The sequence below is a fragment of the Felis catus genome, chromosome A2, assembly GCF_018350175.1.
Source record: "Felis catus isolate Fca126 chromosome A2, F.catus_Fca126_mat1.0, whole genome shotgun sequence".
Classification (NCBI taxonomy): domain Eukaryota; kingdom Metazoa; phylum Chordata; class Mammalia; order Carnivora; family Felidae; genus Felis; species Felis catus.
Genome location: NC_058369.1, coordinates 65,037,141 through 65,063,725, shown reverse-complemented (window position 1 = coordinate 65,063,725; position 26,585 = coordinate 65,037,141). Strand labels below are relative to the sequence as shown.

Genomic DNA, 26,585 nt, shown 5'->3' with positions numbered 1-26,585 from the left:
TAACCGCTTTTGTGTTATTCTGTTTAATTTTTTACAGCTTATCGTGAGCCTCATTATTATTACCAGTTCACGGCTCGATATCATGCAGCTCCTTGCAATAGTATTTATAATATTTCTTTTGAGAAGAAACTTCTTCAGATTTTAAGCAAATTGGTTCTTGACCTTTCATGTGAGGTTTCTTTACTGAAGTCTGAATGCCATCATGTTAAAATGCAAAGAGCTGGTTTGCAGAATGAATTGTTCTTTACATTTTCAGGTAAGTAAACACAGTTCTTTACAGAAAACGAATAGCAAATTTTAAAGACATGTGAATTACCAACAACATTTTTAGAATGTAAATATTATAGATCTGAATACTTTTCATGTTCTCTACTCTGGCTTAGTTCTGATAGGCCCCAAAATAAAATTCTACTGATTTATGTGCTCAGTGAAAATTTTGCACTCTCAAATAACTAAACCTTGCTGTGGTAACTTATTAGAGAATGGGGTTAGTATAAGGAAATGCCTATCTTGATATTTGACTACAGGATTTAATTTGCAAAAAGCATCTAAGTGCAGTAAGATGAGTTAATATAGATCAGAGGGACCGTTCTAACAGCTTACAGTGCTTTTCCTAATAACACAGAGTGGAGGCCCAGTATTTTCTGGAAATTTCAAGGAATTTTGAGGAATTGATTTTAGACTTATATAAAGGGCTTGTTGATGAATGATCACTTTGGAATAACTGTCGGTGTATTTTACTGGGTCCCATGGCAATTGACTCCGCCCCCTTTCCATCTCAAATGATCTTGCTTGCCGTACTCCTTTCTTTCTTCTTTACTCTGTCCTTGATTCCTCTCCTCCTGGTGTTTGTATTCACTCCTCTCTCTCTCTCTCTCTTTTTTTTTTTTTTTTTTTTTTGGACATCTAGGATTAAATTTTTAGACACACCTGAGAGGTGTGAAGCTTTACAGGAAAAGAAGAAGAGAAGTTCAGCCCCATTTTCACTGTCTTTTTTTTATCTTCCTTACTGCTTTTCTCCTTCTCCAGAAAAATTGTGAAAGTTATTCTGCAGCTGCTGAGACAAAAGTATCACAGTTAGACTGGTTCTTCAGCTCTTCAAGGACCCACTGTTAGCATTCATGAGTCATGAGGTCTTTTACCCAGTGTATTTAATAGGTGCTGTTATTAGGCATTTAATAGTCCTTAGAAAACCTTGGAAGTATAGTTGAACCCATAAGAGAAAAATGATGGTAATGGAAACAAGGCACGGTGGGCTTGAGACGCATTTCTCTAATGACTAATGATGCCGAGCACCTTTTCATGTGCTTACTAGCCATTTGTGTGTATTCTTTTTTGGAGAAAAGTATATTCAAGTCCTTCGTCCAGTATTTCTTTTTCCAGCTTTACTGAAATAAATTGATACGTAACATTATGTAAGTTGAAGAAGTAAGGAATAAGGATTTGATACACATATATATTACAACATGATTACCACAGTAAAGTGAACACATCATCTCACATAGTTACAGTTTATTTTATCTTATTATTTTATCATGGTGAGAACTTTTACAATCTGCTCTTATAGCAACTTTCAAATATACCTTATTGTTAACCGTATTCACCATGCTCTATATTATATCCATATGCTTATTCATCTTCTAACTAGAAGTTTGTATCCTTGGTCTAACTTCATCCATTTCCCTCAGGCCCTACCCTCTAACCCAGCATCCACCAGTCAGTTCTCTGTTCCTATGAGTGGTTTTTGTAGATTCCACATGTAAATGAGATGGAAGTATTTGTCATTCTCTGTTTGACTTAATCTCACTCAGCACAATGCCCTCAAGGTCCATCCACTTTGTTGCAGATGGTAGAATTTGCTTTTTCTTCACAGATAAATGCTGTTCCATTGTGTCTGTATGGATACATCCTTACACACAATTGTTTCCTCTACTGTGAAGACGTTTTCTAGTTTGATATAGGTCCATGTTTTGGTTTGGTTTCGTTGCTTGTGCTTCGGCTGTCATATTCATAAAGTCATTGGCATGTTCACTAAGGACCTTTTTTGTATGTTTTCTTCTGGGAATTTTATGGTTTAGGTCTTACATTTAAATCTTCAGTTCAAATTAATGGTTGGGATTGGCATGAGATCAGAGTCCAGTTTAATTCTCTGGCATGTGACTGTTTGGTTTTCCCAGTACAATTTATTGTAGAGACTACCTATTCGCCATTGAGTATTCTTGGCTCCTTTGACCTTATATGCATGAGTTTATTTCTTGGGCTCTCAACTCGGTTCCATAGATATGTGTTTTATGTCCGTACCATACTCTTTTGATTACCGTACCTTTGTAATATACATTGAAATTAGAAGTGTATTGCCTCCAGTTTTTTTCTTTCCCCGAAGTACATTGGTTATTCAGGATTCTTTGTGGTCCCATAAGAATTTGAGTGTTTATATTTCTGTAAAAGATGCTGGTGGAATCTTGATAAAGATTGTATTGAATCCATAGATTGCTTTGGGTTGTATGGACATTTTAACAATGTTGATTCTTAACCTTATGAACCTGGGATATCTTTCTACTTATTTGTGAGTCTTTAGTTTCCTTATCAATATCTTACTGCCTTCAGTGTACAGATCTTTTTACCTTATTGTTTAAATTTATTCCTAATTATATTGTTGTTTTTGATATTATTATGAGTGGCATTGTTTTCTTTATTTCTTTTAAAGTAACTTGTTACTGTATAGAAATGAAATTTATGTTTGTATGTTGATTTTGTGTTCTGCAGCATTACTGAATTCATTTATTAGGTCTAACAATTTTTTTGGTGGAGTCTCTTGCATTTTCTGTACGTATGATTGCATCATCTGCAGGCACAGACGTTTTTACTCATTCCGTTTTGATTCAGATGCCTTTTCTTTCTCTTGCCTGATTGCTCGGGCCAGGACTTCTAATACTGTTACTATAGGAATGGTGAGAATAGGCCTCCTTGTCTTGTTCTTGATCTTAGAGAAAAATCTTTCAACCTTTTACCATTGAGTATGATGTTAGCTGTAGGCTTTTAATATGTTGGAGTACTTTCCTTCTGACCTGATTTGTTGGTCAGTAATTGTGAATGACTATTGAATTTTGCCAAACACTTTTGCATCTACTGGGATACTCATAGGATTTTTTTATTCTATTCACGTGATGCATCATACTTGTTGATTGCATACGTTGAACCATCCTTGCATCCCAGAGATGACTCCTACTTGATCATGGGGTACAAAGCTTTTAATGTGTTATTGAAGTTGGCTTGCTGGTGTTTTGTTGAGAATCTTTCCTTCTGTATTCATCAGGGGTATTGGTCTGTAGTTTTTTTTCTTGTAGTGTCTGTATCTGGCTTTGGTATCAGGGATAACAGTGGCCATGTAAAATGAGCTCTTGGGCATGTTACCTTTTCTTCAGTTTTTTAAAAGAGTTTGAGAAGGATTGGCATTGAGTTTTTAAAAATATTGGGCAGAAGTTGCCAGTGAAGCTATCTGGTCCTGGTATTTTTCTGTTTGGGGAGGTCTTGGTGACAGATTCAATTCTCTACTTGTTGTTGATCTGTTCAGATTTTCTGTTTTGTCATGATTCAGTCCTGTTAGGCTATATGTTTTTAAGAATGGATCCATTTATTTTAGGTTGTCCAGTTCTTGGTACATAGTTATTCATAGCCACCTTTAATGATCCTTTGTATTTATTTGGTATCAGTTGTAATGTCTCCAGATTCATTTATAATTTTATTTATTTGGGATCTGTCTTTTTTTTTTTTTTTTTTGCTTGTCTAGCTAAAGGTTATCCATTTTGTTATTTTTTCAAAGAACCAGGGGCACCTGGGTGGCTCAGTCAGTTAAGCATCATCTGACTTCAGCCCACGTCATGATCTCACCATTTGTGAGTTTGAGCCGTTGGACTCTATGCTGACAGCTCAGCATGGAGCCTGGAGCCTCCTTCAGATTCTGTGCTTCCTTCTCTCTCTGCCCTTCCCCCGCTAATGCTTTCTCTTTCTCTCTCTCTCTCTCTCTCTCTCTCAAAAGGAAATAAACATAAAAAAAATAATTCAGAGAACCAGCTCTTCTTTTTGTTAATAATTTGTTTTATTTTTCCTGTTCCCTATTCCATTCATTTCTGCTTTAATTTCTTTTGAGTTTTTATTTAATTCCAGTTAGTTAACACATAGTGTTATATTAGTTTCAGGTGTACAACCTAGTAATTCAACTTCCATGTATCACCTGGTGCTCATCATGACAAGTGCACTTTTTAATCCCCATCACCTATTTAGCCCATCCCCCCATCCACCTCCCCTCTGGATTGGAAGAGCAAATATTGTTAAAATGTCTATACTACCCAAAGCAGTCTACACTTTTAATGCAGTCCCTATCAAAATACCAACAGCATTTTTCATAGAACTAGAAGAAACAATCCTTAAATTTGTATGGACCACAAAAGACCCTAAACAGCCAAAGCAATCTTGAAAAAGAAAGGCAAAACTGGAGGCATCGAAATTCCAGACTTCAAGTTACATTACAAAGCTGTATGATCAAAACAGTGTGGTACTGGCACAAAAATAGATACATAGATCACTAGAACAGAATAGAAAATCTGGAAATAAGCCTGACAGCTATATGGTCAATCAATCTTTGACATAACAGGAAAGAATATCCAGTGGGAAAAAGACCATCTCTTCAACAATGGTGTTGGGAAAACTGGACAGCTACATGCAAAAGAATGAAACTGGACCACTTTCTTACTCTGTACACAAAAATAAATTCAAAATGGATTAAATACCTAAAAGTGAGATCTTAAACCATAAAAATCCTAAAAGAGAACACAGGCAGTGACTTTATTGACATTGGCTATAGTAACTTCTTTCAAAATACGTCTCCTGAGGCAAGGGAAACGAAAGCAAAAATGAACTATTGGGACTACATAAAAATAAAAAGCTTCTGCACAGTGAAGGAAACAATCAACAAAAACTAAAAGGCAACCTACAGAATGGGAGACGATATTTGCCAATGATACATCTGATAAGTGGTCAGTATCCAAAATTTGTAGAGAACTTGTAAAATTCAATGCCCAAAAACAAATAATTCAATCAAAAAAATGGGCAGGAGGCATGAATAGACATTTCTCCAAAGAAGATACCTGCTTTAATTTTTCTTTTTGTCTTTCTTCTAATGTGAAGACAAGTTTTTTATTTTTATTTTTTCTTGTTCCTTGAAGTGTCATGTTAGGTTGTTTGTTGGAGATCTTTTTTGTTGATGTATACTCTTTTGTTTTCTTTCAAGTATTTGAAATTTTATCTTCTGCTAAATGTAGAAGATTCATTTTGAGTAAATATTTTTTATATACTGTGAAATATGGACCCAGTCTTCACTTAAGTGTGGATGTTCAGTTGTCCCAGCGCCATTCTTTGAAGAGACTGTGGTCTTCCCCATTGCACTGTTATGGCACCTTTGTTGAGAGTCAGCCAGCCACCGATATATGGGTTTATTTCTACACTCTTCTACTTCATCGTTCTGTATGCCTGTCCTTAGACCAATACCACACTGTTTTTGTTGTGTTTTGTTTTTAATGTTTATTTTTGAGAGAAAGAGTGCGAGCAGGGTAGGGGCAGAAAGGGGACAGAGGATCCAAAGTGGGCTGTGCACTGACAGCAGCGAGCCTGATGCAGTGCTTGAACTCACAAACTGTGAGATCGTGACCTGAGCCAAAGCTCAACTGACTGAGCCACCCAGGCGCCCCGCTACACTGTTTTGATCATAAGCTTTTGATAGTACTTTGTAGTGAGATTTGAACCTTGGAAATGAGAGTCCTCCAGTTTTGTTCTTCTTTTCAACGTTGGTGTGCCTAGTTGAAGTTGGTTGCAGTTCCATGGGTTTTAGCATCTATCTCTCCATTTTTGCCAGAAAAGGCCATTAGGGTTTTGGTAGGGAATGCCCTGAACTCACTGATAGCTTTAGATAGTATTAACACCTTAACAATATTAAGTCTTCCAATCTGCGAATACAGGATATCTTTCCATTTATTTAGGACTTTGTCTTAGACCATTGAGCTGCTGTAACAAAATACCACAGACTGGGTAGCTTATAAACAATGGAAATGAGGGGTGCCTAGGTGGTTCAGTCAGTTAAGCGTCTGACTTCGGCTCAGGTCATGATCTCGTCGTCGTCTGTGAGTTCGAGCCCCGCGTCGGGCTCTGTGCGGACAGCTCACAGCCTGGAGCCTGGTTTGGATTCTGTGTGTCTCTCTTTCTCTGCCCCTCCCCTGCTCATGCTCTTTCTCTCTCTCAAAATAAATAAACACTTTAAAAAAACAGTGGAAATTTATTTCTCACATTTTTGGAAGCTGGAATTCTGAGATCAGGGTGGCATCATGTTCAGGAAGGATGCTTTTCAGGTGTGCAGACTTCTCATTATATTCTCACACAGCAGGAGAAGCCAGGGATCTCTCTGGAGGGACTTTTGCAAGAGTACTTGTAACCCCATGCATAAAAGCACTACTCTCGTGACCTAAGAACCTCCCAAAGACCCCCACCTCCTAATATCATCACATTGGGCATTTGGATTTCAAGATACGAATTTGGGGGGCAGATACACATATTGAGGCCATAGCAGATTTCTTTAATTTCTCTCAGCAATGTTTTGTACTTTCCAGTGTGTTAAGTATTGCACCTCTTGATGGATTTATCACTATGTACTTATTCATTCTTTTTGATGCTGTTTTGAGTGCATTTTGGAATTTATTTTGACATTGTTCATTGCTAGTATGTAGAAATTCACTAATTTTTGTGCATTTTCTTGCATCTTGGTTGAATTAATTTGTTAGCTCTGTGTTTTTTTGTGTCTGTGCTTGGAATTTTTAGTTTTTTCCATATAGAAGATAATGTTACCTGAGGATAACAATAGCTTTGCTTCTTGGCTTTCAACTTGTATAATTTTTATCTCTTTTTCTTGCTAAATTGATTTTGCTAGCCTGTCCAGTATACTGTTTATTAGAAGTGGCACAAGTAAACATCCTTGAATTGCTTGTAATCCTAGGGGGAAAGCTGACATCTCACACTATTGAATATAATATTGGCTATGGGCTTTTCATAAAAGTTCTTCATCAGGTTGAAGCAGTTCGTTTCAATTCCGAGTTTGAGTGCATTTATCATGAAACTGTCAGATTTTGTCAGATGTTTCTTCTTTATCAAATGAGATTATCCTTTTTTTTTTTTTTACCCCTTCTATGAATGCATGTGTTATAATTTTTGATTTTCATATGGTGAACTGTCTTTGCATCCCTGGGAAATATCCCACTTAGTCAGGGTTTAAATTCCTTTGGTATGCCACTGGAATTTGTTCATTACTATACTATGGAGAATGTTTGCATTCATAAATTGGCCCAGAGTTTTCTTGTGATGTCCTGTTCTGGCTTTGGTGTCAGGGTAATGTTGGCTTCATGAAATTAGGTAGGAAGTGTCCCTTTTCTATTCTTCCAGAAGAGATTGAGAGTTTCTCTAATTACTCTTGATAGAATATACCACTGAAGCCATTGAATCCTGGGTTTTTCTTTATTGGGAGGTTGTTAATTACTGATTTGATCTTTTCTTGTTGTTATATGCTTATTCATATTTTATGTTTCTTTGTGACTCAGTTTAGGTGGTTTATATTTCCATCTCTTTTATCTAGGGTATCATATTTTTGCATATAGTTATACATAATATTCTCTTATAATTCTTTTTATTTATGAAAGGTAGATAGGTAGTAATTCCCTTCTTTAATTTCTTTTTTTCTTTTTTTTTTTTGTAATTTTTTTTAACGTTTATTTATTTTTGAGACAGGGAGAGACAGAGCATGGACGGGGGAGGGTCAGAGAAAGAGGGAGACACAGAATCTGAAACAGGCTCCAGGCTCTGAGCTGTCAGCACAGAGCCCGACGCGGGGCTCGAACTCACGGACCGCGAGATCATGACCTGAGCCGGAGTCGGACGCTTAACCGACTGAGCCACCCAGGTGCCCCATAATTTCTTTTTTTCTTTGGTTAGGTGGTGATCAATATTGTAGATCTTTTTAAGGAACCAACTTTTTTTGTTTTCCTTGATTTTATTGTTTTTTTCTATTCTCTGTTTTGTTTATACCTGTTCTATTTTGTATTGTTTCCTTCTTTCTGCTGTTTTTGATTACAGATTTTCTATACGGATTTTCTGATTTTAATTTTCTTGATTTCTGGTTTTTGGTTTTGTTTTGTTTGTTTTTGGTTTTGTTTTTGCTTTTCTAATTCCCCTGACTTTTATTATTGATTCCAGTTACTCAAGTGTTTTTAATTTTTTTCTAATTTGCATTTTTTTAAGTTTTTATTTAAATTCCAGTTAGTTAACATATGATGTGTAGTATTAGTTTCAGATGTACAACATAGTGATTCAGCACTTCCATGCAACACCTGGTGTTCATCACAAGTACACATTCTGAATTTTACATTTCTGTTCTTCTGATTGAATTTGTCCGTTTTTGGTTTCCTTAAGATAAAAACTTTATTTAATTTAAATTGTTCTTCTCTTCTAGAATTTGAGTTCAGTACTATAAATTTCTCTCTAAGCCCTGCTTTTACTGTATCCTACAAATTTTGATAAGTTGTATATTTACTTTCATTTGGTCCAGAATATTTGAAAATTTATCGGGACTTATTTTATTCATGTGGTATATATTGGTCTGTTGTTTAAGGTGCAAGAATCTTCCAGCTCTCTTTCTATCATGTATTTCTCGTTTAATTCCGTTGCAGCCTGAGAGCATGTATTGTATCATTCCTCTTTCAAAACATTTTTCAAAACGTGTTCAGTGGTCCGGAGTGTTGTCTGTCGTGGTGAAAGGTGCATGTGCTCCAGAAGAATTTGTATTCTCCTGCTGGATGAGGCATCCTATAATTGTCAGTTGGATGCATTTGACTGATGTTGCTCTTGAGGTCCACTGTGTTGTTACTGATATTTTACCTTCTGGATTTATCACAGATTGATCAGAGTTGTTGAAGTGCCCATCTCTATTAGCAGAATGCTCCACTGTCCTTGTGGTTTTATTAGTTTTGGCCTCCCATTTCTACATACTATGTTATTAGGCTTGTACTCGTTAAGGATTGTCTGTCTTCTTGGAAAAATGACACCTTTATCATATATAATAACCTTAATTGTGATAACTTTTCTTTTCCTGATGTTTTATCTACAATGAAAATTAATATTACTGTTCCAGCTTTCTTTTGATTTGAGTTTGTGTGTATATCTTCCCCTACCCCTTTAATCTTCATCTACCAGTGTCTTTGTGTTTAAAGTGGGTTTCTTGAAGATGAGATATAATTAGGTGGGTTTTTTTTGAAAATTCATTCTGACGGTCTTTTTAATTGGTATATTTAAACCGTTGACTCAAAATCAGTATCGATGGGGTTGGATTGAGATCTGCCACATTTGTTACTGTTTTGTGTTTGCTGCCCCTTGTCTTTCGTTTCTTTTTTTGTCTTTACTTTTTCTGTGTTCTCTGCTTTTAATTGAGCATACGTATGATTCGGTTTTTTTATAACAGAATTCCCAAATTTGTTCTCCCTTCCCCTTACAACAACACTGTTGTGTACTTAATTGTCCCTAAGCTTTAATCCACTGTACGATATTCACATTATTTGGAACAAGCTATTTATTGTCCGTTTAATGTTAATATTACCTTCGCTTTTTACTTCTCTAATATTTATTTAGATACAAGTTTTGGACATATGTTGTTTTCCTTCTCTGTGAAGAACTTCTTTTCACATTTCTTGCCAGGCAGCATTTCTGGTGACAGATTTTCTCAAGTTTTGTTTATCTGAGAAAGTCTCTTTTTCTTCTTCAGTTTTGAAGGATAATTGCACTGGATTCAGCCTTTTAGTTTGGTGGCAGTTTTTCTTTCAATACTTAGATTTACTCACTCTACTCTCTTCTTGCTTGCATGGTTCCTGAAGAGAAGGTTGGCTTGATACTTTTTGAAAATATTTGTTTCTATTTTTTATTGTGGTCAAATACACATGACATAAAATTTGCCTTCACTATTTCAAATACACAGATAAGTGGTATTAAATACATTCATGGTTTTGTGTCATTGTCATCATCATCCATCTCCAAAACCCTTTTCATCGTAGAAAACTGATTCTTTATCCTCATTAAATAAAGTCCCTATTCTCTTCGCAGCCCCAGGCATCCATCATTCTACTTTCTATTGCTGTGATTTTAATGATCTCATATAAGTGGAATCGTACAGTCATTTTCTTTTTGTTACTGGCTTATTTCACTTACTGTAATGTCCCCACGGTTGATTCATGTTGTTACATATGTCAGAATGTCCCTCCTTTTTAAGGCTGAGTAATATTTCATGTACACACACACACACACACACACACACACACGCATTTTGCTTATCCATTCATCCACTGAAGGCCCTTAGCTTGCTATCAAGCTTAGCTGTTGTGAATAATGCTGCTTATGAGTGTACGCGTATCTCTTTGAGACCCCGCCTTCAGTTGTTTGGAGTGATACTTATAAGTAGATTTGCTGGATTGTTGTAAGTGTATACTTATAAATATATATGGTAATTCTGTATTGATTTCTTTAAGGAACTGCTTTAGTTTCCCACAGGGGCTACAACATTTACCATTCTCAATAACAGTGCGTAGGAGTTCTCATTCACCATGTCTTCACCAGCACTAGTTCTTTTTTTTTTTTTTTTAATGCTTATTTATTTATGTTTGAGAGAGAGAAAGAGAGAGCACAGAGAGAGGGTGACACAGAATCCGAAGCAGGCTCCAGGCTCTGAGTTGTCAACCCAGAGCCCGACACAGGGCTTGAACCCACGAACTGTGAGATCATGACCTGAGTCGAAGTCAGACGCTCACCTGACTGAGCCACCCAGGTGCCCCATTTTTTTTATTTTCATAGTAACCATTCTAATGGGTATGAGGCAGCATCTCATTATAGTTTTGGTTTGCATTTACTTAATAATTAATGATTCTTGAATACCTTTTCATGAGCTTATTAGCTGTTTGTACATTTTCTTGAAAGAAATGTCTGTTCGGTTCCATTGTCCATTTTTGAACCAGGTTGGTATCTTTTTATTTACTTTTATGATTTTTCTGTGTATTCTGTATATTAATCTATTATCAGATCTCAATTTGCAAGTAGTTTCTCCCATTCTGTACATTGCTCTTAACTCTATTAATATTGTCTTTTGATGTACAATTTTTCAACTTTTCATGAAGTTTGTCTAGTTTATTTTATTGCCCTTACCTTTGGTGCCATATGTGAGAAATCATTGCCACATCCAGTGCTGTGAAGCTTTTGCCCTATACTTGCTTCTGACAGCGTTTTGGATCTTACATTTAGGCCTTTGATCTATTTTGAGTTAATTTTTGTATATGGTATTAGGTAAAGGTTCAAATTCACTCTCTTACCTGTGGATGTCCATTTTCCCAGCACCGTTTGTTGGAAAGACTTTCCTTTCCCCATTGAGTCATCTTGGCACCCTTATCAAAAATCATTTGACTGTATATGTGAGGGCTTTCTTCGTGTCTAACTCTTCCACTGGTCCGTATGACTGTCTTTATGCCAGTTCCATGCTGTTTTGGTTGCTATAGTTTTTTTAGTAAGTTTTGAAATCAAGAATTGTGACGCTTTCAGCTTTGTTCATTTTCAAGATTGTGTTGGCTATTCCAGTCACTTGTGATTCCATATGAATTTTAGGGTGGGTTTTTCTATTTTTACAAAAACATCATTGGAATTTTGGTATGATTGCACGGAATCTATAGGCTGCTTTGTGTGGTGTTTACAGTTTAACACTATTAGGTCTTCCGATCTGTGAACATGGGCATATTTCCATTTATTTTTGTCTTCTTCATTTTCTCACATCAGTGCTTTATAATTTTCATTATGTAAGTTTTTCACCTTCTTGGTTAATTCCTGAGTATTTTTTTATACTATTGTAAATGAAATTGTTTTCATAATTTCTTCTTCATACTATTGGGTGTAGTTTTAGAAATGCACCTGACTTTGTATCTGGCAAGTTTGTTGAATTTATTTGTTTGTATAGTTTTGTTTCTGGAATCTTTATTTCTACATATAATGTTATATCATCCGTGAATAGAAATAACTTCACTTCCTTTCCAGTTTGATACTTTTTATTTCTTTTTCTTGCCTTACTGCACTGGCTAGAACTTCTAGTACTTTGTTGAACAGAAATGGCAGAAGTCCACATCCTTGTTTTTTTCCTCATCTTCAAGGAAAAGCTTTTAGTCTTTTACCACTGAATATGATTTTGGCTGTTGCTGGTGTGTGTGTGTGTGTGTGTGTGTGTGTGTGTGTGTGTGTGTGTATCTTTTATTATATGGTGGGATTTTCCTCCTGCTTCTATATTGTTGAGTATTTTTTTCATGAAAGGGTGTTGAATTTTGTAAAATGGCTTTTTTGCATCAAATGAGATGGGCATGTGTGTTTTTAGCCCCTTTATTCTGTTAATGTGGTGTCTTACATTGCTTTTTGTATGTTGATCCATCCTTGTGTTCTGGTAGTAAATCCCACTTAATCATGGTGTATTACTCTGTGAATATGCTCCTGAATTCAGTTTGCTAGTATTTTGTTGAGGAATTGTGCATCAGTGTTTATTAGTGATACAGATCTGTTATTATTTTCTTTTCTTATAGTATCTTTGTCTGCTTTTTGTGTTATGGTGATGCTGGCCTCATAGGATGAATTTGGAAGTGTTCCTTCCTCTTCTGCTTTTTGGAGGAGTTTGAGAAGGGTTGGTATTGATTCTTCTTTAAATTGTTGTAAGAATTTGCCATTGAAGTCCTCCAATCCTGGGTTTCTCTTCTCAGTTCTGTTTTCCTTTAGAAATTGTCATAGTCTGGTATTAGGTACATGAATTAGGTGCATACATGTTTATAATTTTTACATATTACCATTCTATTAAATCTATTATTAATATATAATGTTCTCTTTTATACCCTTTTTTGATTTCAAGCTTATTTTGTCTCATATTTGTGTAGTCACCCCTGCTCTCTTTTTGTTACTGTTTTCGTGGAGTATTATTTCCATCCTTCCACTTTCAGTGTACTTGTGTTTTTGTATCTAAAGTGAGCCTCTTGCAGACAGCACGTTGTTGGATTATGGCTGTTTTATTCATTCTGTCAATCCCTGTTTTTTGAGTTGAGAGTTTAATTCATTTACTTTTAAAGTGATTACCCATAGTACAGGCTTTACTTCTGCCATGTTGCTTCTTGTTTTCTATTTTGTTCCTCATTTTCTTCATTATAGCCTTCTTTTTTTTTTTTTTAAAGTTTATTTATTTTGAGAGAGAGAGAGAGAGAGCACATGCGCAGGTAGGGCAGGGGCAGAGAGAGAGGGAGAGAATCGCACACTGTCAGCCCAGAGCTGGACACCAGGCTCCATCTCACGAACTGTGAGGTCATGACCTGAGCCTAAGTCAAGAGTCAGACTCTTAACCAACTGAGCCACCCAGGCGCCCCAATTACAGTCTTCTTTTGTGTGTAGTTGACTTTTTGTACTTAAATGTTTAAAGCTTGCTTTATTTTCTTTTGTGTATGTTCTATAGGTATTTTCTTTGTTGTCAAAATGGGAGTTACATTTAACATCCTAATGTCATAACGCTAATTTGAATTTATACCAGCATAATGTTAGTACCGTCTGGAAACTCTCCTTCAACAGTTCTGTTCCCACCCCTTTCAGTTGTTGATGACATAAAATTATGACTTTATATATTGACCCAAAATATAAACTAATATTTCAAATGAATTTAGTCTCTCAAATTGTGTAGAAAGTAAAATGTGAAGTTAGAAAACAACGTTGCAGTCATACTACCTTTAGGCTGTTTTTTAATCATGTCAATATTACTGTTATAATCCAGTCTTACAATAATAGCAGCTTTTAGCATCACTCATACATTGACCTTTATTGAGATCTTTATTCACATGGCTTTGAATTTCTGTCTCGTGTCCTTCCTTTCACCCTGTACGACTCCCTTGACCATTTCTTGGAGGGCAGATCTAGTGGTAGCAGAGTCCCTCAGCTTTTGTTCATCTGGGAACGTCTTAATTCCTCCCTTACTCTTGAAAGACAGTTTTGCATGTTGTAAGATTCTTGGTTGACATTTAAAAAAAACAACTTTTAGCACTTTTATTATATCAGCCCAGGACATTTGGCCTCTAAAAGCTTTTATGTGAAATCTGCTCAGAACCTTATTGAGGATCCGTTGTATGTGACAGGTTACTTCTCTCTTCCTGCTCTCATGATTCTTTGTGTTTCAGAAGCTTCATTATAATGTGGCCTCATGTGAGTCTTTTTGAGTTTACCTTACTTGGTATTTGTTGAGCTTCTAGATGTTTATATTCATGATTTCATCAAGTTTGAGAAGTTTTCAGCCACTGTTTATTAAAATACTTTCTCTGTCACTTTCTGTTCCTTCTGGGACCCCCACAGTATAGATTTTGGTCCATTTGATGATGTTCAAAAGTTTTCTTAGGTTCTGATCACTTTCCCTCGGTTTTTTTCTTTTCTTTAGATTTGATAATTTCTAATGTTCTGTTTTTAGGTTGGCTGATTTGTTTCTTCTGCCTGATCAGATCTGCCTTCAGATCAGTTATTCACTTCAGTTCTCATACTTAGCAGCTCCAGGATTGCTTTTTAGTTTCCTGTCTCTTCAATATTTCCATTTGTTTGTACAGAATTTTGACTTTATCCACACCTACTCTGATTTTTTTCCTCATCTTCAGGAGGGTTGTTTTATACGGGAGAACCTCTTGGGACGAATGGAGGCCTAAACTTACGAACCTGTGGAGGGCCCTGTAAGACAGAACTCCCCTACAGTTTCTGATACTTGAGTTCGTTTTTTATTTATTTTTGGGACAGAGAGAGACAGAGCATGAACAGGGAAGGGGCAGAGAGAGAGGGAGACACAGAATCGGAAACAGGCTCCAGGCTCTGAGCCATCAGCCCAGAGCCCGACGCGGGGCTCAAACTCACGGACCGCGAGATCGTGACCTGGCTGAAGTCGGACGCTTAACCGACTGCGCCACCCAGGCGCCCCAGTGATTGCATTTTTATATGCGTTGTTTACCATTAACATAGATTTATGACTGTTGTCTTATGTATTTATTTTTAATCATATACATGAAAAAAGTGGAGTTAAAAAAATAAAAATACAGCAATATTGCCTATTACCTGTGTAGTTAACTTTACAACTGTTACTTATTTCTTTGTATAGCATCAATTATCTGTTGTCCTGTTACTATCTAATGTTTCAAACATTGTGTTTGGAATATTTTACTTTCTTCTTCATTTCTGAATGCTAGTTTTCCAGGATTCTTGGTTGAAAGCATTTTTTCTTTTAATGCTTTAAATATGTTATCTCACTGCTTTTGAACCTCCATGGTTTTTTTTACAAGAAATCTGCGATTAATCTTTTTATGCACTTGAAGGAAGTGACAAGTTTGTTTGTTTTTTTCTTCTCTCTCTCTCTCTCTTTCTGCTTTCCAGATTATCTCTTTGATTTTTGACAGTTTGGTTATAATCTCTTTCACTGTTGAATCCCTTGCATATATCCTGCTTCAATTCCATTGATCTTTTTGGATATGTGATTCATGTCTTTTATCAAATTGGGACACTTTTGGCTATTATTTTTTCAAGTGTTCTTCAAGTCTTTTTCTTTTTCTTTTTCTTTTTCTTTTTCTTTTTCTTTTTCTTTTTCTTTTTCTTTTTCTTTTTCTTTTTCTTTTTCTTTTTCTTTTTCTCTTTCTTTTTTCTTTTCTCAACTAGGACCCCCATTATGCTTATGTTAGTACACCGGAAGTCCAACAGTCTCTTAGGCCTTCAGTTCTTTTCCTGCTTTTTCTTCCTGCTCCTCTTAACTGGATACTTTCAGTTTACCTATCCTCAAATTCACAGGTTCTTTCTTTCACAAGATCAATTGAAAACCTGTAGTGCGTTCTTCATTTTAGTTGTTGTAATTGTTAGTTCCAGAATTTCTGTTTGGTCTCCTTTTATATAATCTTTTACTTTATTAATATGATATATTTGTTGAGAAACCATTTTCCTTTTTGTTGTTGTTCTCTGTTCATTATTTCCTTTAGCTTTTTGAGTATATTCAATCCAGTTGGTATGGAATATTTATTTGTCTAATAGTTAAAATTTCTGTGCTTCCTCAGGGATAGTTTGTTTGTTTTCGTGTATGGTTCATACTGTCTTCTTTCATTCCTTGTAATTTTTTTTTGAAAACTGTACATTTTTTTTAACGTTTATTTATTTTTGAGACAGAGAGAGACAGAGCATGAATGGGGGAGGGTCAGAGAGAGGGAGACACAGAATCTGAAACAGGCTCCAGGCTCTGAGCTGTCAGCACAGAGCCCGACACGGGGCTCGAACTCACGGACCGTGAGATCATGACCTGAGCTGAAGTCGGCCGCTTAACTGACTGAGCCACCCAGGTGCCCCAAAACTGTACATTTTTAATATTCTAACAGGTAGTTACCATGAAACCAGATTCTTCCACCTCTTTTGTGTCTGTTGTTATTGTTCATAGGTGTTGTGGTTGTTGGTTTAGTGACTTATCTAAACTACCTTTGCAAAGACTGTTCTTTGTTGTGTGTGATCTCTCAGGTCTCATGTCCTTTAGCTTGATGTTAGTGTTCTGATAAGAGATTCCTTAAGTGCTGTGCTTAAGTCAACTTCCCTTGATTCAGGTTCTTTTGAATCAATGATTCAGAGACCATTGATTGAAAAACCATTTGATTCTTCTAATTGTAAAAATTCAGCTGTTTTCCAGAGTTTCAGCAAAGTTGACTCTGTTTTGGGTTATTTTTGTCAGCATTTCTGTGGTAGGACATGGCTTGAAGTATCCGAAATCACCATATTACTGACATCATTTCTTTTTCATTGTTTCATTTTGTAGAAAGTTTAATCTAAAAAAACAAAACAGGGTGCATAGTTTCATACAGCGTGAGGTTAGCCATCTAGCCTAAGTAAAGCATGTATATCATAGGCAGGAGTTCAGGAAGAAATCGTGCTGTCTCAGATCCAGAGAACTGATGGAGTGAACTGATCTAGGGAGCGTGAGCTTTATGTGGTTTATCTAACATGGTGGAGGAAACCATACTTCCTGTTGGCCCTTACTAGCTTTGTACTGGATTTTAACTTAAACATTCTACATGTTGGTGACTTGATTGATCACTGTCCGTACTGACTGATCCTGAAGACTGGATAATTTCTGTTGATTCTGTGTTACTATTTCCAACAATTTTGATTTAGCGTAATAAATAGTAGATGTTAATGATTTTTTTTATTTGCCTTAAAATTTTATAAGGATTTAAATTAAAAATAAAATTGTGGGGGCGCCTGGGTGGCTTAGTCAGTTAAGCATCTAACTTCAGCTCAGGTCACGATCTCACAGTTTGTGAGTTCAAGCCCTGCATCAGGCTCTGTGCTGACAGGTCAGCTCAGAGCCTGGAGCCTGCTTCGGTTTCTGTGTCTCCCTCTCTCTCTGCCCTACCCCCACTGGCGCTCTGTCTCTCTCTCTAAAATAAACATTAAAAAGTTAAAAAAATAAAATTGTGTATCTTCATGATGATCTGATCTCATAATCATATTATGTTAAATTGGTAGACTCTGGTCTACCATCTTCTGAATTACTTCATGAGCAGTAGCTTCAAAAGCAAGCATTACCTTGGGTGAATAATATTTTAAATATTTGGCTACAATTTGAAAATGCTTTCTTTAACTCCATTGTATATTTTTGATACATAAATTTAGAAATTTTACATTTCCTGGGTCTGGTTTTAGGATGGTCTCATTTTAAAAGGATTTAAAGTAAAAATAGTCCATAAAAAAAAAAAAAAAAAAAAAAAAAAAAACCTCCTTTTTTTTTTTTTTCCCCTCCAAATCTACAACCCTACTTGGAGGTCTGCTTCAGCTCAAACACCTTGTTCTGTTTGCTTTTATAAAATCACCCAGATATGGTTTGTCTTTTTGTGATATTTGATAATTCTTTGTGATATTAATTCAGATGAAAGCAGGGAAGAATACTGAAGGGGCGCCTGGGTGGCTCAGTTGGTTAAGTGTTCAACTCTTGATTTCCACTCAGGTCATGATCTTGCGGTTCGTGAGATCGAGCCCTGCGTTGGGCTCAGCACTGACAGCATGGAGTCTGCTTGGGATTCTCCTTTCCCCTGTGCGTGCATGCTCTCTCTCATTGTAATTGTCAAAATAAATAAACTTAAAATAAAAATAAAAAAGAATACTGAAATAATGAAGATTGCCCAATATTCTACAAGTGTATTCTGCATTTATTAGTACTTCTGTGGTCAATTTTATTACCTTCATATCAACACTTATCCATCCAACATATTTTACATAACATATCAGGCAAAGTCAATAATATAGAGCAAGGATCTTTCTTCAAGAAGGTCATATTCTACTTAAAGGAAGATGTCATGTAACAGTAGTACAGCAAATAACTGTGGCGGAAATTCCAGGTGTTCTTTGGGTGCTATGAAAGTAGAGATGTCATTAGGAGATAAACAGTTAAGGAGACCCATGAAATTATTGGTGTTTTAAAAGAATTCCATGCAGAATAGCAACTTAAAGTCATGTATAAAGACAACACAGAGTATATCTAGGAAACATTCTAGAATGGCTAATGGGTAGGATATGATTGAGAATTTGGAGAAAGTAAAATAGTCACGATTGCTTGTGGTTAGAGAAGAGCTTAGATTGTTAAGACTGACATATTTATATTTAAAAATTTTTTTTTAATGTTTATTTATTTTTGAGAGAGACAGAAACAGAATGCGAGTGGGTTAGGGACAGAGAGAGAGGGAGACACAGAATCCAAAGCAGGCTCCAGGCTCCCAGCTGTCAGCACGGAGCCCGACATGGGGCTCGAACTCACTAGCTGTGAGATCATGACCTAAGCTGAAGTCAGACGCTCAACTGACTGAGCCACCCAGGTGCCCCTGACATTTATATTTTAAATCTTATTTTTACAACTGGAAAGAATGGAAAAATCATAATATTTAGCCTGTTGTTTTACAGAGCAGAGAGCAGAAGTCTCAAGGAGATAGTAAATAATGTGCCTGGGTTTCTTGATGATAGACCTAGGGGTAGAAATCAGACTTTGTATATTTTGGTCCATAGTGAAGTAACTGAGGGTTTTAGAACCCTGATAATTAGGTTGATGAGGTAATTTAGAAAGATTATTTAATAGAATTCTCTAAAGTCCTCTTTTTCGTATTCCCCTTTTGGTTTTTATGTCTTTGCAAATTTTTTATATCTTCCATGTTCCTCAGTCAAGTAAGGTATAGTTATTCATGGTAGTCTCTTAATGATCCTTTGAATTCCCATGTTATCGGTTACAGTGTCTCCTTGTTTATTTATAATTTTGTTGGTTTGGGACATTTCTTTTTTCCTTGGTTAGCTTTCCTAAGAGATTGCCAATTTTGTTTCCTTTTCAGAGGAGCAACTAACTCTTACTTTGGTGAAGCTTTTCTATGATTTTTCTGTTCTTTATTTCATACATTTCTGTTCTAGTCTTTATTGTTATGATCAGGCATTGTTATTGTTACTATCATTATTATTAATTCTTAGGATCAGTATAATAGTGAGGTTTTCCTGATTCATATTAAAAAACTTTTTGGCTTAGGTTTGTAGCTAAAAAGAGTAGTTTAACATTAGGAAAATTGCTTAATTACGAGTGGAAGAGAAGTATTAGATAAATCATCTGTTTTATATTTCAAAAGCCAGTTTTAATATTATGATACAGTACTTTGGGCCCATGATAAAATAAAATGTATTTTCTCAGTTTCATCTCTAGACACTGAAAAAGGACCTAAGCCATGTGCAGACCATAATTGTGAATCTTCCAAAAGACTGTCTAAGGTATGTTATGTGAGGCTGGAGAAAGAAAACACCATGAACATGCTCAGTGTGTAAGTAAGCACTTCAGCTGTTTTAGAACACATCAGATCCAACCCTGCACTTAGGAAGTTCAACAATAAAAATAAAACTTCAAATAATAAATGACAATAACTTAAAAGTTATTATTTTTATGAAAAGCTTTAGAATTTAGCATCTTGTGACTATATTAAGAAAGATGATTTTTCCACTTATTGGCCTTATTTGTTCCATGTAATTAGTGTATATGTATACGTACATATATTAGTATGTTATATATACTATGTATATGTTATATATGTATATTAGTGTGTATGTGTATATCTATGTAATTATAATTAAATCACATAGAGTCCTCTCAGTGCTTAGGCTAAAAATTATGCTGAAACTCCCAGCAGGTATTTTAATGTACTTTTCTCTCTCACATTATACTCCACGTATGTAACATACAGCAGTGTTTTCCTGTCTCTAATGACTCTTCAGTGATCATAAGCACTTTGTAAAAAGGTGATATTTTTGAGTACTTAGAATATAAAATTATTTACATTATGATAGTTGTAAGGGTTTCCTGTTCAAGGTACAGGTATTGCATATTCAGGTCAATATCCATTACTTTTGCTCAGTGAAATTGATTGAAGGGGATAATTTCTTAACTTGCACTTAGTGAGCCTCCTGAAATAGTATTGCTACATCATCAATCTGTATGTTTTCAAGTATTTCCATTTAAATTTTTTCCTTAGGGGTTATCTTTCACCTATGGGATAATTTTTTTGTTTTTTTGTTTTTTTTTTTAACTTTTGAAATAGGAGTTATGTTATGGGGCACCAGGAGCAGAGAGCAGTAAATCTTATTTTTTTAATCTTATTTCTTAATCCATGGGTACTGTGCTAACCTTTATTATTAACACATCTTTTAGACTTCTACCAATCTTCAAACTTTTACATAGTCATAAACCTTCATTTCTTTGGTGATGGAGTGGGAATGTGTGTTCAAGCCTGGGAATTAGGAGTAGGGAAGGAAATGGACACATTTTATTAATTTTCTTCAAGATGATCTCATGGTGCTACCCATTTGTAGTTTCCTTCCGTCATTTAACATTGAGAGTCAATTTTATTTCTACTTTTTAAATAGAAACAAAAAATCAAATTCTGCAATCCATGAAGCTTGTAATAAGAAAGGTCTGCAATTTTATTAACTCCATTTGTTCGTTTAGAATGTTATTTGGTTATATTAGGTTGTTCCTGGAACATTCTGCCCTGTGACTTTTCCTTTCATTTGGATACTTTTTTTTTTTTTTTTTTGCTATTCATCTGTCCCTTTGCTTCCTTTTTTCTCTTCTGTCCTCCTTCCTGTTGTCCTTCTTTTCTTTCTTTTCTGAAAGAAAAGAAAAGAGGCATAAAATGGTCTCTTTTTTGTTTGTTATCTCAAAATAAAGACTGGTGCTTTTCTGGCTTGATGGTAGTGTAATAGCAGTGTAATGGTTAGCATAATAATAAAAATAATTCAGTAGCACCTGGGTGGCTCAGTCCTTTGAGCATCCAGCTTCACTTCAGGTCATGATCTCCTGGTAGGTGAATTCGAGCAGGCATCAGGCTCCCTGTGTCTCCCTCTCTCCCTCTGCCCCTCCCCAGCTAATGCTTTTTCTCTCTCTCAAAAAATAAACAAACTTAAAAAAAAAAAAGAATTCAGAATTTGCAGGCCAAAGTATTTTCAAAGAAGCATTTCTGGGGCCTTCATTTGCAGATCTGAAAAATTATTTAATATTATCTGCTTTAGTGTTCATTTCATTTGGTTTTCAACTTTAGGGCCTTTTCATTTTGCATTAGCTTCTTATTTATTGCTATAAATACACTTCTTTGAATTTAGAAAGATCTATGTAACTTGAAAATTTCCCCCAACTATGGTAAATTCAAACTTATCTTGGCATATTTGCTGCTGTGAAGATCTGTCTATCTGGCTCTTTGAAGATTTGATCCGAGTATGTTCTGTTTCTTCTTAGATGCACTGTTTTTCCACTGTTCTCTTGCATTGATCTGTTTGGTAATCCTGTGCCATACTTTCTTCATCACTGTACCTTTACAGCAAATCTGATGTCAGGTAGTATAAGTATTTTATCTTGGTTTCTTTTCAACATTGTTTTATATTTTCTAGGTCCTTTGTATTTCCAAAAATGTCTATTTTTTTATTTTTTTAATGTTTTTATTTTTGAGACAGAGCACCAGTGGGGGAGGGGCAGAGAGAGGGGGGCAGGGGATCCAAAGCAGCTAGGTGCTGACAGCGGTGAGTTGACACGGGGCTGGAACTCAGGAACCCCAAGATCATGATGGCTGGAGCCTAAGTTGGACACTCAACCAACTGAGCCACCCAGGTGCCCCTGTTTCTAAAAATTTGAAATCAGCATGTCAAGTTTCTAAAAACAATGAAAAATGCCCCAGATTCTGATTGGAGTTTCCATATATCTCCCAGTCAGTTGGTGAGAAGTAAAATTTTAATAATATGAAGTTTTCTTATACCTGATCATGTTAGTTTTTCCATGTTTATTTAGGTTTAAAAAATACACTTTTTTTTTTGGCAGTTTTTAGTTTAAATGCCTTGCATGTTTTCTGCTAAATTTATTCCTAAGTATTTTGTAGGGTTTTTTTTTTTTTGGTACTATCTTAAATGGAATATTTAAAAAATTCATTTGTCAGTTTCAGTTTTCAATAGATGTTTGCATGTTGTATATTTGCGTATTGTATTTGCCACCTTGTTAAATTCATTTGCTATAGTAGTTGTTTTAAAGATTACTTAGGATTTTCTATATAAACCACCGTGTCATATGCAGATAGAGACTGTGTTTTTGTTTTTGTTTTTTTCCTGATTTTTATGCCTTTTGTTTCTTTACTGATCCTGTTTGAATGGCCAGATTTTACAGTATTTAGTCATAAGAGTAGGTATCCTTTTCTTGTTCCTGATCTTAGGGGAAAAGCATTTAGTCCTTCACTATTAAATACATTGTTAGCTCCAAATTTTCACAGATGCCATTTACCAGATCAAGGAAGCTCCTTTCTATTTCTAGTTTACTGAGAGATTAGTAATCTAGTTATGGATATTTGTTCAATTGTGTTAATACTAATTCTGCCTTTATTGAAAAAAACCCCATATATCTTCATTATAAGTTTAGCAGAAAACATGGAAGACCTTCAAACTAAAAACCACAGTTTGTGCTTTTATCCTTATAAAATGTCCCCTTTAACCCTTGCTCTCAAATGTTATCTGAAATTAATATTATTAATTCAGTGATTCTGTGTTTACGGTTTGCCAGGGATACGTTTCTAACCATTTGGTTTCAATTATCTATGTCCTTATATCTAAAATGCATGTTTCTTATAGACAACATATAATTGACCCCTTTCTATTCTCAATAAAAACATCTTTAATTGAAGTATTTATTCCAGTAAAGTTTAATGTCATTATTGATATAATTGGATTTATGCCTATTATTTTACTATTGTTTCCTTATTTTCCCTTTCTTTTGTAATTTTGTTCCCCTTTTTCTTTTTCATTCTTTGTGTGTATTTTCAGAGTTTCATTTTATCTATCTATGTTTATTTATATTGAGATACAACTGACATATAACGTGATACGGCTGTTAGTTTTAGGTTTACAACATAATCACTTGATGTATGTATATATTGCAGTACTATTATTACACTAAATTAACATCTATAACCACACAGAGTTGCTGATTTTGTGTGTATGTGTGATGAGAATTTTAAGATATATTATCTTAGCAACTTTCAAATATACAGTACATTTTTGTTACCAGAGTAACCATGCTGTACATGACCTCCCCAGACTTATTTAGTTGTTTTACCACATCTACGGTTTCACTTTCCATGGTTTCAGTTACCAGTGGTCAACTATGGCCCCAAAGCAGATAATCTTTCTTTCTCATGTTTGTCAGTAGGTCATTAGTGTCAAAATGCCTGCATTATTCACCTCACTTCATCTCATCACATGTGCTTTTGTATCATCTCACATCATCACAGGAGAAAGAAGGGGGCAAGTAGAGTGCAATAAGATATTTTAAGAGACAGATAAAGAGACTACTTTCACATAACTTGTGTTATAGTACGTTATTATAATTGTTCTATTTTATTGTTGTTGTTAATCCCTTATTGTGATATAATTTATAAACTCAACTCTACCATAGGGATGTATGTATAGGACAAAACATGGCATATGTAGGGTTGAGTAACAGCCACAGTTTCAGGCATCCATTGGGGATCTTAGAATGTATTCTCCATGGTAAGAGGGGACTCCTGTAACTGGAGCTCTGTGCCATTTGATCACTTGTTGACACATCTCATCCCCTGCCCAACTTTGATTGTTTTAAGATTGCACATATAAATGAATTCAGACAGTATTTCTTTTTCTTAATTTTACTTAGCATAATGCCCTTAAGATCCATCCATGGTGTTGCAAATGGCAGGATTTCCTTTTATTTTACATGTGTGTATATGTGTGTGTTTACTTATAGTTGCGTATGTGTATATACATACACACACATATATATATACGTGTGTGTGTATGTACATATATGTAAATGCATACACACACACACACACACACACACGCACACGGTGTTTTCTTTACCTGTTTATCCATTGATGGACACTTAGGTTGTTTCCATGTCTTGGGTATATAAGTAAATGCTGCAGTGGACATGGGGGTGCACATATCTTTCTGAGATAGTGATTTCCCGGATATATACCTGGAAGTAAAATTGTTGAATTATCTGGTGGTTCTGTTTTCAATTTTTTGAGGAACTTGTCTATGGTTTTTAGTGGCTGTACCTATTTCCATTCCCACCAATAGCCCACAAGGTTTTCATTTTTCTCATCGTCTTTGCCAGTGCTTGTTATTTCTTGTCTTTTTGATAATAGCCTTTTTCAACAGGTGTGAGGTTATATTTTGTGGTAGTTTTGATGTGCCTTTCTCTTATCATCAATGACATTGAGCACCTTTCCATGTATGGGTTCGCCATTTGTAAGCCTTTTTGTTTTTTTGGAAAAATGTCTGTTCAGAACTTCTGCCCATATTGTAATTGTGTTTTTTGTCATTGTTTTTATTGACTTGTAGGAGTTATATATTTTGGATATTAACCCCTTAACAGATACATGATTTAAAATTGTTTCCTTCCGGGGCGCCTGGGTGGCGCAGTCGGTTAAGTGTCCGACTTCAGCCAGGTCACAATCTCGCGGTCCGGGAGTTTGAGCCCCGCGTCAGGCTCTGGGCTGATGGCTCAGAGCCTGGAGCTTGTTTCCGATTCTGTGTCTTCCTCTCTCTCTGCCCCTCCCCCATTCATGCTCTGTCTCTCTCTGTCCCAAAAATAAATAAATGTTGAAAAAAAAAATTTTAAATTGTTTCCTTCCATTCCATAGGTTGCCTATTTATTGCTGGTTTTCTTTGCTGTACAGAGGCCTTTAGGGTTGCTGCAGTTTCACTTGTTTATTTTGGTATTTGGTATCAAATCCAAAAAAGTCATTGTCAGAACCGATCTCAAGGAGCTTACCCCCTATCTTTTGTACCAGGAGTTTTATGGCTTCAAGTTTTACATTTAATAAGTGGATTGCTTTGGGTAGTGTGGACATTTTGACAGTATTAATTCTTCCAACCCATGAGCATGGACTGTTATCCCATTTATTGTGGCTTCTTTAGTTTCTTTCATTACTGTCTTGTAGTTTTTAGTACGTAAGTTTTTCACCTCTTTGGTTCCATTTATTTTTAGGTATTTTATTCTTTCTGATATATAATTTTTTATGGGATTGTTTTCTTAGTTTATCTTTCTGATGTTTTATTTTTAAAGTACAGAAATGAAGCTAATTTTGTATGTTGATTTTATAACCTGCAACTTTTCTGCATTCATTTGTTTTACAGAGTTTTTTTCTTTGTAGGTGGAGTCATTAGGGTTGTTACATATAACACCCTCCCATCTGCAAATAGAGTCCTTCTTCCTTTCCAGTCGAATGCCTTTTCCTTCTTTGATGCCTTGAACTGTTTTGTATCTCCTTGCTCTGACTGGTGCTTCCCGTACTGTGTTGAATCAAGGTGGCGAGAGCGGGCATCTGCCTGGGTTTCCCATCTCAGAGGAAGACTTTGAAAGTTTCACCGCTATGTCAGCTGGGGGTTTGTCATATATGGCCTTTGTTATGTTGAAGTTCATTTCCTCTGAGCCCACTTTATTGAGAATTTTTATCGTAATGGATGGTGAATTTTGTCATGATTTTTAACCACCTATTGAGATGGTCATATGATTTTTATCCTTCATTTTCTTAATCCGGTGTATTGTACTGATGCATTTGTTTATGTTGAGGCTTCCTTGTAGCCTTGGGATAAATGTCACCTGATCATGATGCTGTTTTTTAAAAAAAAAAATTATTTTTTTAATGTTTTTATTTATTTTTGAGAGAGAGACAGAGTACTAGTGAGGGATGGGTATAGAGAGAGGGAGACACAGAATCCGAAGCGGGCTCCAGGCTCTGAGCTGTCAGCACAGATCCCGATGTGGGGCTCGAACTCACAAACTCTGAGGTCATGACCTGAGCCGAAATCGGACACTCAACTGAGTGAGCCACCAGGCGCCCTGATGTATG

The 26,585-nt window shown here is 35.7% G+C and overlaps 1 protein-coding gene across 3 annotated transcripts in view; it reads left to right on the top strand.

The window, feature by feature from the left end:
* The window catches only part of ZPBP (zona pellucida binding protein), a 112,250-nt gene that overhangs the window by 32,402 nt on the left and 53,263 nt on the right, over window positions 1-26,585 (top strand). For all 3 annotated transcript variants that reach the window (XM_023250153.2, XM_006929088.5, XR_006594055.1), the window contains 2 exons: window positions 38-256; window positions 19,856-19,932. In XM_023250153.2, coding sequence (XP_023105921.2) covers window positions 38-256; window positions 19,856-19,932 — 296 coding nt within the window. The remainder of the gene's footprint in view (window positions 1-37; window positions 257-19,855; window positions 19,933-26,585) is intronic.